Raw genomic sequence first — 12359 nt, forward strand, 5'->3', positions numbered from 1 at the left:
ATGTTTCTAGATGGACTTATAACCAGATAAATCACACCTTTTTTTACATTTAGAAGACAAACTAAAATCAGTACGCACACACAAATAAGCTAAGCTTATTTTTACATAACTGAAATAATTACATTTATTATGGTTGACTTTGAATTTTTACCTTTAATGCCTATTAGATTGTTGGCTGCAACATTGAACATCTGAACGCTGAACTTTTACTCCGGTTAGCTATATTATAATCCATTGTGATTTGAGTCATCAGTACGCGGTTGAATAAAATTTCCCCAATAACTGTCGGGGAGGACACATTGTTGCTGCTGTCCATCCATTCTGTGTTAATTCAGTTCGTAAGTCCATCAAACTTTACGGAATCGGCAGGCCCATGTGATTTCTGGATTTGTCTTTAAACAGAGCAACTTGGGGAAAAGGCTTTTTCAACTGGTGTGTTTGATATAGGGAGGGTGAGGAGTTTAATTGCACCAGAAATCCAGAAAGCAGTGATTTCCTCCTGCATCTTTAAAAGGTTCCTCTTCCAACCAGAACGCATCCATCGTCAGCACCAGGTTTATCACACCAGATCCACCTGCTGCTAAAACTAGTGGACAAACCAGTAATGATGAATGATTCGTGGACATGTGTTTAAATAGGTTAACTCAAAAACAACCAATCTGACTCCAAACCAGCCAAAATGATATCCACCCCCCCAAAGCAATTTTTACCCTAAAAATCAAAATGAAAACTACCCAGTTGGGCCGTAAACCGTCCAATCTGGCAACATTGCTCTGCTCAGTCATTACTTCTCTTCCAAATACCAGTGAGACTCTGGTTAAGAACGAGCCGTGGCACCCTCTAACCAACGGAGGTAACACTAACAGAAATGTATGTTTTTGAATGCTATCAATTTTTAACATAATAAACCAGTAATTGACAATTAAATATAAGTCCCTTTTTAATTTACATCCCTTATTTTTTCTCACAATTTTACAATTTTAATCTCATTTGCCTAATATTGTGACTTTATTTTTGCATTAATAAAAAAAATATATATCTCTTAGTATGGCCCTTAAACTCCATCATACTCCTAGACGTTCTCAGCAACACAAAATATGAGTATCACGGAAAGTGTAGGTGTGATGCTCTAGCTTCAACTATGCATTCTTACCACAGTAATATCTTTACAGCACTGTTTGGACAATAACTTTCATTTTCATTGGCACCAATTTTATTCATGATATATATTATTTTTTTTAGCTAAGATGACACGGCTTCTGAAAAAGTAAAACACATAGCCTAACAGGGTTGGGGGGGGGATCTAAAGGAGACCCTAGAGAAGTCAAAGTAAAAAGCATCGCCTGTATATAAAAAAGAAAAAAAAGAAACAGGAACATCAAACACATTTAAAGCAGGAGAGCTGGCAGACAGGTACATAGCTAAAAACATTACAGGTTTAGAGGTTGCTTTTCAGTTTAGTTGAAACTGAGCTCATTAAGAAGACGGTGGTTGTTAGAAGTGTGCAGCTGGTTGTTAGCTTCTAAATGCACACAGCATTGGTGAAAAGACAACTAAAAATATTGTTTAACGGCTCCTTTTTTACTGAACTAAGCTTATATATTCTGAAGCTAATACATTTCTACTACATTTCTGCACAGGCAGTGCAGCTGCTATCTTTTCTTTAAAGATCCAGCTTTGCGGTGGGTTTCCTCTGCAGCTTTTGAAGCAGTGTTTGTCTGATATGCAGCCATATGCTTCTTCCTCTGTATCCAGGTTCTTTGACAATGAAATCCCTCTGAGAATCATAACTCTAATTTAGATTATCAGTGTAACAGGACAGTTATTGACTTCAGGATGTGTACTCTAGTTCTGAAGAATCGCTGTAATGAAGGAAAGACGGTATCTGTGAGCAGAGAGGCAAATGGGCAGACATCCAGCTCTTTACAGGACTGAGGCTCCAGACTGCTTAATTAGAGTCCCTTCCCCCAGGAGTATTTAGGCTGATGGTCTCGCAGCCCAGCCATGCTTCAGACAGCGCAGCAGGCGGGAGGAGCCACAAAGATGGACTGATCCAGAAATCCTGAAACGATTGTCCTCTGAACTTCATGTTTTACTGTATATATTTTATACATCTCCAAAAAGTACATGAGTTCTTTATTTACTAGTCTGAATACTGCATTGCATGAGTTAAATCTAAATTAGAGTATTAGGATCATGTTGACAATTATAAAAACAAAAACCACTTTAAAAAAAGTTAAATACTAGCAAATCATTATTCTGTTTCCTGTTGCAGGGATTTGCTTTCTGAATATTTATTGTAGCCTTACTGCGATGTCAGACAAAAATAATAGAAATTGAATTTAACTGCACTGCTCCCATGCAGACACCGTGCATGCTACTATTGGCTGTAAATGTTATGCATTTGCTGTGCAGATCCATGCAGGATGACGTGGAGTGGAAGCTGTATAAATTAGAAGTTACATTAAAAGTACAAAAAAGAGTTAGAGATACCAAATCAGGCTTTATACACGTGCTTAAAAATATTTTATACACCTTTGCAGGTATTGTGGAAGTACCTTAGATGGGTCAGAGATCTCAGTCATATAATAACATCAACCTAAAACAGCTTTTAAATTCAGAGTTTGATCCAGTTCATAATTAATATTACAAACCAAGTTCAATCAAATATTTTTTAAAGTGTTCTGGATTTCTGTAATAGCAAAAAAAAAAAACTTTGTTCAGTCAACAAAGTTAGTAACATTTAGACAGAGTGGTTTTAATCATTAGAGCAGTGCTTTTAGTGGCCCGGTATGGAACGGTAACCTCTAAATTTGACCCTGAAGCGTCCTAGGAGGTTTTTTTAATAAGATCTATTTCTTTGACCAAAACTCCTGCCGTACATTCATATATCTGTAGGTTTTTTTAGATTGTTGGTTTTTAGATGAAAATAAAAGATCCCACCTGTAATGTTAACCTGGCTCCAAAATGACTGAAACGAAGTGGAGCGAATTTGACTCCGAACAGTCCTTCACTACACAACTTAGCATTAGCAAATCAAAGAAAGCTGCAAAAACACCTGTGACATATTTTCAGTGAAAAGGCATTATCAGCGGCGGTGCTAGTCATTTCGGAGCCTTGAGCATATATGTGATGTAGTGCCCCCACCTGGAAATAGAAAATAATACAGTATTTGTCAATTCTTTCCCTTTTTTTTCGAAATAACCTCTTCATATTAATGTTTTAGAAACTGCTTCAATAGATAAGAGAAATTTAAATCCTGAAATTACATAAATTTTGCACTATTAATGTTGCAGAAACTTTTGCAGAAATTAACCATGTATTACCTATCATGGAGGAAAATTAACTAAGACAGCAGATCTAAAGATATATAAAAAAAAAAGCAAAATGAAGTAAACGCAACCATAGGACTAATTCCATAAAAGTTTAAAAAAACAATCCACTGGACTTGGTTTCCAAGGTTTGAAGACATTTCGCTTCCCGCCCAGGAAGCTTTCTCAATTCAAATGTCTGGATTCACAGTGAAGGACTGAATGAATTTGAATGACTGGACCTGGATGACTGAGAATCTTCATCAGCATAGGACTAATTTTAATTGAATTTAAATTATTTATTTGAATGAGACGCTGCAATTAATGGACACACATTAAAATCAACATGAATGTAAACATGCCAGAATGTAGCCAAAGGTTAATTTCCATCCGTTTACCCCATGTGCAGGGGTTATACGTTATAAAACAATAAAACTGATAAACCTTTATTTATTAAAAAGGGGTCAGTTATACATCGCATTTGCACCACAACATACAACACAAATAAATATCTTGACATACATTTAACAGTTAGGATTCAGCCATAAGTATGATATGGCTTGAGTTATATGGGTTTGTTGAGGCCAGGACTAATACTGAAAATAGATATATTTTACAGAAGGAAGTAGTAATGCAATTATTGAAATTTTTGTGGAAGTTATCTATGATGAATAAAGGAGGTCTGTGACTTTAAGACCTGTGAAGATGCACGCATGCTCACAGGGTTGTATGTAGTTGAAGGCTGTGTTGATACCAGCATGAAGCGCGGTAGAAGTTCAGCTTCTGTTAAACGTCTGAGTGGTCCTTTCTGTTGGACACAACCAGAGTGAATTAGCTACAATATTATATTATCTATTCTTTATGTTATTAATGATCTTTTATTTCATGTCTTAGTTTTGTTATGTATTTCTTTTTATTTCCATTGTAAACATCATAAGTTAATGAAAGTGGGTTCATGACAATAAATTTATAGATTTGACTTAGAACTGGCTTTGTGCTTTTCGTCTTTTTATTTATATAGAATAAAACTATTTATCCATAGATCATCGCATAGATCTGTATCTGTCACATATTTGTATGGTATTAAGGAGAGTACCGGAACTAGGGATGTAAATAATAATCGTTTTGTATCGATCCATCGATCCAACAGCCGACGATCCGATGCATCGACAAGTCATCTGATTTCTGGTCATGTGTCTCCGAGAATCCGGTGAAGGGGGAGGCTGAGCTGTAAACCGATCACCACCTGGTGGTGAGCTGGATCCACTGGCAGGGGAGGAAGCCCGTCAGACTTGGCACGACTAAGTGTGTTTTGAAGGTCCGTTGGGAATGTCTGGTGGACCTCTCTGTTAGTGCGGTCTTTAACTCCCACCTCCGGAGTTTCTCCCAGATCCCGAGGGAGGTTGGAGACATGGAGTCAGAGTGGTCTATGTTCTCCTCTATTGTCGAGGCGGTCATTCGTAGCTGTGGCTGTAAGGTCTCTGGTGCCTGTTGTGGTGGCATTCCCCGAACCCAGTGGTGGCGCCTAGAATGAAGGGATGCCGTCAAGTTCAAGAAGGGGACCTACCTGGCCTTGTTAGCTAGTGGGACTCCTGACAGGTACCGGCAGGCAAAGCATACTGCAGCTCGTGCAGTCGCAGAGGCAAAAACTCTGGTCTGGGAGGAGTTCGGAGAGGCCATGGAGGAGGACTATAGGTCGGCCTCAAAAGTGTTCTGGCAAAGTGTCCGCTGCCTTAGGAGAGGGAAGCAGTGTTGCACCAACACTGTTTAACCTGTGTAAACAGTGTTGTTGAACTAAGCACCAAGAAGCACCAAGAAGACTTAAACAGAACCAAAAAAACTGAAGTCATGACACTTAAATCAAAAAGACTTGCTCTTAATTTAAGAAAAAAATTACACTTTTTGATATTATGTTGTTTTAGACCCTATAAAGATTTTTTTTTTGTTAATAATGTCAAATTTGAAATAGTGAGTATGATTGAATAAGATCATTTCCTTAGTACAATACTGTTCTTTTTATTTCAAGAAGAAAATATAAACTCCACCAGAAGCCTTTTCTGCTTACATTCTGTATTATACAGACATCATAACTTGTTTCACTGATACATACAATTATATTTATATTAGTGATTCATTTTTTCAATCTAGATTGATCTCACTGTTATTCACTAAGATTAAAATCGCTCATTTGAATTCTGCCATAGGCATTCATATGTGTGTGCTACCTCCAGAATTTAAAATACTTTTTTTTGTTTGCAAAATCACACGGAATTTCATCTTCATTCTTAAGATTGTGTGTTTTTGCTGCACAAAAAAAAATATTAACAAATTAATAAACCACTTCCAGTTATAGCATCCATGTATAAGAAATATAAAAACATTAAGAATATGTTTAAAAGTTCCCTTTTCGTTCAATTTTCAATTCGTTTACTCATCAGTTTGTGAGAGGAGAGGTAATACTTGGCGTAACACCTGTTCCGTCGTCTTTATAGCTGCATCCATGTCAGCACATCACGTTCACAATACAACTAAAAACGTTGGAAGACTGATTCGTTTACAATTTTTATATAATTACTGCTCTAAGTGGGTCGCTCTGTCAGCTAAAGGCATGTTTTAGATGTTCTATACTCCATTTAATGATTAACCGATTACTAAATTAGTATATGATTATTTCAATAATCGATTAATTAATCAATCCAATTAATTGCTTTAGCCCTAAAACTCACCATGACAAATTCTAAAACTTGAGATAAATTTCAAATCCGAAAGTGTCTTCAGGAACTAAAGTCCTACGTTGGGCATGCTGCTACTCCCTCATGCCGCTCTGTTTCACCTGCATGCGTTTTTACTGCTGTGTGGCACTATTGACTCCGCTATAGCGGCACAGGTAGCGGCTCCTACACATACAGAGCTGCACCCTGAACATGTGCTCCACTGTTTGATCACAGCTGACGTTTTTTCCTCTCAAATCCATCGGCAGAAACATCTGATTTGGAAATCATATAATAGTCTAAAAAAAAGTTTTATTTTTAAGAAGATTTTAACCATATTTCCCACAACTGCTCATTTTAGTGATCTGACTACAGTATTTTCTCAGTGTTATTTTTCCATACATCAGTTTTTCATTTTTAAGAAAAGGGTCTCTCTGGCATTTTAATTTTAACTGCAACTACCTAAGAACCTGCACAGTATATAACATTTTTTATTGGCACTTCATTGTTAGCAAACATAGAAACGATCCAGCAGAAGACCCAAGTCATGAATTATCCCTCCGTCCCCATTAGGATAATGAGAGTACTGATTTATTTCCTTTCTATGTGCTGATCGTGTATGGATGATCTGCCAAGGACTTTTGTTTTCACTCAATTCAAAGCATTGATTGTTCTGAACTTACATACTTTAGCTAAAGAAAAATGTGATAAATGTCAGTTGAATGTCCATGAAAGAATACAGTCAGCATTTATTGATCAAGGATTTAGCGTCAGCTTTTACTGACCAAACCACGATGCATGAAATTCATTTGATTTCCATTTAATCAGTGAATTGCAGCAGTAGCAGCTTGCAGACCCTAACATGAAGCATTAAATAAAACTGCTTTGTTTGCACAATGAAACAAAAAAAAAAAACCTTATTTTGATCTTACAATATTTTGCAGCAATAAGGCTTTATTTTCTGTAAATAGAATGCTCTTTACAGAGCTTGTTTAGAAGTATCTCACTGCACTGTCACTAGGATATGTAACCCGTCTCCAGGCGCTGCAGCTTCATTAAATGTCCCTTTGGTCACTGCGACTCTCCTCTCACATGACTGGAAAGCAAATCAAAAGCTTCTTGAAGACATTCTGTGAAAACAATAAGTCAGAGGAAGTGCCGGAAATGTGTGCATGTGTTGAAATGTTATGAGGTGCAGCTTCTAAATTGGAGCCTGTTGAAGCACAATGAAATCAGTTTGTATCTGCAAGAGAGGTAATTGGATTTATTGTTGAAATTGCTCAAAGCTATAAAGCTGTCGGGGGTTCAGCCTTGGAGCATCAAGGACGCTCCCCCTCTAGAGACTGACTCTGAGGAGAGGATAAATAAAGGGCTTTAGGGTGTGTGGGGGGAAACAAACTGCCTTGGGTATGAAGACGCTGAAGGTGAGAGTGTGCCTCCTAAAGCATATTCATACTCCTTGCCTATTTTTGGATTTAATCTGCTGGAATTTTATGTTGCACATTCTTTTATTTTGCAGATTATCACGCATTAAACAAGCTATCACCTGGAAATCTTTTTTTTTTTCATGTTAAAAAGTGTGTTGGTGTTGGGCTTCAGTTAAAACCGAAGCGTGAAAGTGCGTTTTTTTTATGTATGCTCGTTCAAACCAAAAAAATAAACAAGAAGACACTCTTCACAAAATACAATTTTGGTTCAGTCCTCAAATGGTGCTAAGATTTGTCTGCTTTGCTATCAATTTAACTGTCTTTTATTACAAAGCATGCTTCAGTTTAGTCTAAGGGAAGCTGACTTTTTTGTACGTTTGTGTAATTTCTTTGGAAGTCCTGGAACAAATTTTCAAGAAATTACACAAACACACTCATCATGCTTCAAATGGCCTAACACAACAGCCATACATGACAAAAGACTGCAACAACCTATTTTCATTGGATTTGTAATGTGCTCAGGAGGAAGGACCTCCATGTTGCTGAAAACATCGGAGCTCCCACTGCACATTGCTCTGGTGCAAGGCAACAGTTTATAAAGACTTACGGCGGTCCGTTTTACGAAGCAGGTTTACTGAAAACTTTTATGTTTTTTTAAACCTGAAATCAGGGAAATTCTGAGTTTTCCGTTTTAAGCAAAAAACATAAGCACAACATAGAGTTTCCTCAACCCCTGTGTCTGTTACCGCAGTAACATTCTGCTTAGAGCTCACCTGGTCAGCAGCAGGTTTTCTTCAGTAAACTCAGAGTGCCCTCTGTCTCCACCCTCCTTACAGCCAATCATGCTTTTTTATTACAAACACCTCTCACTCAGGCATTGTGTGGCTTTGCAGGCGAAACAGACTGAGTAAAACACTTTTCTCAGTGAGTAAATACCATAAATCAATATATGAAATAAGAGAAATCTAAATTTTCTGACCACACATGTTAAATAATTTTGAATATCATTACTAAAGTAATTTTCTGTTAGATGTTTTTACTTTTTATTTTTTGAGTACTTTATACACATATGTGGTTTTGATAAAGTTAGAGTTCCATGGCAGTATGTTAAAAATTTAAAGCGGGATGAGTACTTTCTCTGTTTTTTGCAACAACTTCATCACCCTGGAAAAAAAGGGAGAATATTTTTCCAGCCTCAGAGAGTCTTTTAAAGCCTTTGTACTCTGCAACATAGATAAGAAAGGGTTTGTTTTGTTTTTTTACCAGAGCTGAAGCTTGAAGAAATCTTGCAGTATTCATCCTCCTACAGGTGATTTCGTAATGTTAAGGTTTAATTAAGTCTAATGTTTGACTGAGGCAGGTGGAGAACAGAGAAGCAGACTGCAGAAAGAGAGAGGGAGGCCTGCCAGAGCCTTGACCTTATTTTACATGTTGAAGTTAATGGGAAGGAACAAGCACTGTCATTGTGGTTTCTCCACACTCTGCATGGGCCCATATAGCTCACACATACACAACCTGCCCCTGTGTATGCTGTTTTGAAAAATGCTTTGTTTTCTCTGTTCAGGTGAATGAAAATCTTGTAAATATTCTGCAGCTCATTGTGTGTCTTCTTCTGCACACTGAAGGTGGTGACCTCAGGGAAGAACACCAGAGGATACCACTATATCCTAGCCAACCTGGTAAGATCTAACAAAGATTCAACGCGTGACAAAAATAATAAAAAACACCAAAAAGAAGTTCTTAGTGTGATGCAATTCAGCGAAGAGAGGTGTAACCCCTTACAGGGAACTCAGTTCCCATGATGTCAGAGCTAACTGAGTTTTTAACTTTCTTCCTCTCTTATGAGTCAGTTGATTTTTGTTTTTTTTTGCTCTCAGGGGTTTTCCAACATGAGTCTGGACGGGGTCTTTTCTGGTGGGGCCAACATTACCGGCTTCCAGATCATCAACCCAGACAGCCCCATCGTGCAGCAGTTCCTCCAGCGGTGGGAGCGCTTGGATGAAAGAGAATTTCCAGAAGCCAAAAACACCCCGCTGAAGGTCAATAAGGCATAGCTGCCGATACTGCAGTTGGTTTTTATTCACTACTCTACTGCTAAACTTACAGCTCTGAAGTTTTAAAGTAGCTCTCATAAATTTTACTGAACACTAAATAAATAAATACATAGTGAAGTAATGAAATGTCAATGTGAATATTTTATTTAAAAAATGGATATTTAATTATTATGTTTCATATTTCCTAATTTAATGGTTCATTTAATTGTTTAATGATACATTGAAGAAATAGATGTTGGGTTTAATTAATCAGGTAAAAAGGGATAGTTGGGCTCTTGGCTGCTTCTCTGGTTAATGCTTTCTTTGCACAGCTTCAGACTGTCAGGTTAAAATGCCAGGTTTCTGTAGTAAAAAAAAAAAGCCTAAAACATGACATGCTTTATACTGTGTTTAAATGACTTACAGTGGGTCCTGTATATTTGTTAGAATGCTTCATATTATATTTCAGAGTAATAATACTAAAAAGACGAATTTCAGTTGTAAACAACTTTATAAGTCACGTTTTCATTTCTTCTCACAGTTAAGCTCCCAGGCGATGGTCTTTCAGATCCTGTGGTTATAATTAATGGGTGGATGAATACGTATATATTATGTTGTAGTGGTAACATCATGTTGGCTCTCTGCTGCCTAATGCCTTCCTTCAAAGCTGTCTTTGGCTCTTTTTCACAGTACACATCAGCTCTAACACATGATGCCATCCTTGTGATCGCGGAGGCCTTTCGTTATCTTCGGCGCCAGCGAGTAGATGTTTCACGCAGAGGAAGTGCAGGGGACTGCCTCGCCAACCCCGCTGTGCCTTGGAGCCAAGGCATTGACATAGAAAGGGCACTCAAAATGGTAGGACTATAGGAAAGGCCTACTTTATCCTAATTTAATACATGTTCTAAATTTATATATCTTAATCAGTTTTGTTTGCTATGTAGTTGATTTTATTTAGTGCCATTTTCTTTCTGTTCCCTCCTGTTAATATAAAGTTGTTATTGTTCTGCTAGAAATTTGAACAAAGACTCTGAGCCTTCGAGAACATTCTCTGCCAAACAGTTTGCCTTCTTGCTGTTTGCTCGAAGCAGGTGTTATAATTGTTTTCTCGGCACCACGGCAGGTCCAAGTTCCAGGTATGACAGGAAACATCCAGTTTGACACATTTGGGCGGCGGTCTAATTACACAATTGACGTGTATGAGATGAAACCCAAGGGTCCCAGGAGGGTAAGTGAGCATGCAGCCTTGAAAACAGTTTAATTAATTAATGAATCCTAAATTAGTTTTATTATCTGCAGAGCCAACATATGATAGAACTATCAGCACAGTGTGCATTGAGTCATGAATACAGACAGACACAGTGCATCGCTCTATGGTTCAGTTCCTTACTGGCTGAACAGATGCTGACTGTAGCTCAGTCTTGCAAATCCAACTTGTGTCACTTGAGCTCCAGTTTTCTCAGAGATCTTGTTCTGGAAATTATCCTTTCAGCTGATAATGACAGCCTAGAGTTTAAGAAAAATAAAACTTTATGCTTACCCTTTCACACTACCATGTTTTTCTTTAACCACTTTTAGTCTTTATATATATTGTTTTTTGTTTTGATAAGCTTACTTTTCAATGTTGTACAGCAATTCCTTACATAAAAAATTTCAAAATCCTTTTTTTAATCAAGACTTTAAATTAATAAAGGAACTCATTATTATTTCTGTGATATCTGTTGGCACAGAAATAATAATGAGTTCCTTTATTAATTTAATTAAGTTAGAGTCTTTGGAACAACTCTGGATCAAATGTGCAAATAGCCTTAAAGTTAATCAAGCCATTTATTATACTTGTGTAAAAATCTGCTTTCATCTGTCAAATGTCTGTTTATTTTTAATTGAATTTACAGAGCTAGTGACCAACTAAAGAAGCTATACATAGATATTGTTTCCAACTTTAAATGAACATGCCTGTGTAAATTCTCTGTCATGTAGGAAACCACCAAACAGGCTAAAATCGGATGCTATCAGGCGTTGGCTCAATTTTTTCTCTATTAAATGGCCAAACACGTAGCATGTATATAGCCTGTACTTATATAGCGCCTTTTCAAGTGCGAATACTTGACCAAAGCGCTTTACACTAAATTCAGTCATCCACACACACACTGATTGTGGTGAGCTACATTGTAGCCACGGCTGCCCTGGGGATCACTGACAGAAGCGAGGCTGCCGTACACTGGCAAAAGCCAAAACTCAGAGTTTCCAACCTCAGACTAGATCAATTCAGATTTAAGTTTCTTGCAAAAGGACACAATGTCCCTGAAAGCTGGTGTTCTGTCAGAACAGCACACACTGTCATACATTGTTCTAATATGTGCACACATGCGCAACAGAGAATTATTCCCACATTGAATTTTAGCAGCAGTGTACCGACCAGCAAAAACATGTTTATTTTAACTTTTAAATAAGAAAATCAGTTTTGATTATACTGGGTTTTTTTTTGGATGTAGAAACGGCCAGATATGATTTAAGTTGTTGAGAGATGAAAGTCTCTATAGATAAAACCACATGAGTCAATATTAATTTAAAATAAGTAACTTTAGTAGTTAAAAAGTTGTGTGCGGCAATTTAGATTTGGTTACATTTTGTTATCATGCTTAAAATCATAGAAAACATTGGCTGTGGTTTATATTGTGACTTGGAATTCATTTAGGTTGTATAAAAAGTAATCATATGCCAATCTGACAGTGATACCAGAGCCCGATGGAACTGAAAATCCGACAACACCATCGTCCCTATACGTATACAACAGACTTCAGTTCCCCAGAAAAAAGACGTGTGAGTCTTTGATTTGCATCTGAATGGAGTGTGCTTAGTAGGCTGGACCTCCTT

At 37.3% G+C, this 12359-nt stretch overlaps 1 protein-coding gene across 4 annotated transcripts in view; it reads left to right on the forward strand.

Moving 5' to 3' along the window:
* LOC119790901 (glutamate receptor 3-like) overlaps positions 1-12359 on the forward strand; it is a 138228-nt gene that overhangs the window by 74725 nt on the left and 51144 nt on the right. For all 4 annotated transcript variants that reach the window (XR_005281781.1, XM_038296677.1, XM_038296663.1 and 1 more), the window contains exons 5-8: positions 9075-9128; positions 9327-9488; positions 10173-10340; positions 10606-10710. Coding sequence is in view for 3 of the 4 variants with exons in the window: in XM_038296677.1 (XP_038152605.1) it covers positions 9075-9128; positions 9327-9488; positions 10173-10340; positions 10606-10710 (489 nt within the window). In the remaining variant the exon portion in view is untranslated. The remainder of the gene's footprint in view (positions 1-9074; positions 9129-9326; positions 9489-10172; positions 10341-10605; positions 10711-12359) is intronic.

Source organism: Cyprinodon tularosa, unplaced genomic scaffold, assembly GCF_016077235.1.
Source record: "Cyprinodon tularosa strain WSP-4 unplaced genomic scaffold, ASM1607723v1 ctg110, whole genome shotgun sequence".
Lineage (NCBI taxonomy): Eukaryota > Metazoa > Chordata > Actinopteri > Cyprinodontiformes > Cyprinodontidae > Cyprinodon > Cyprinodon tularosa.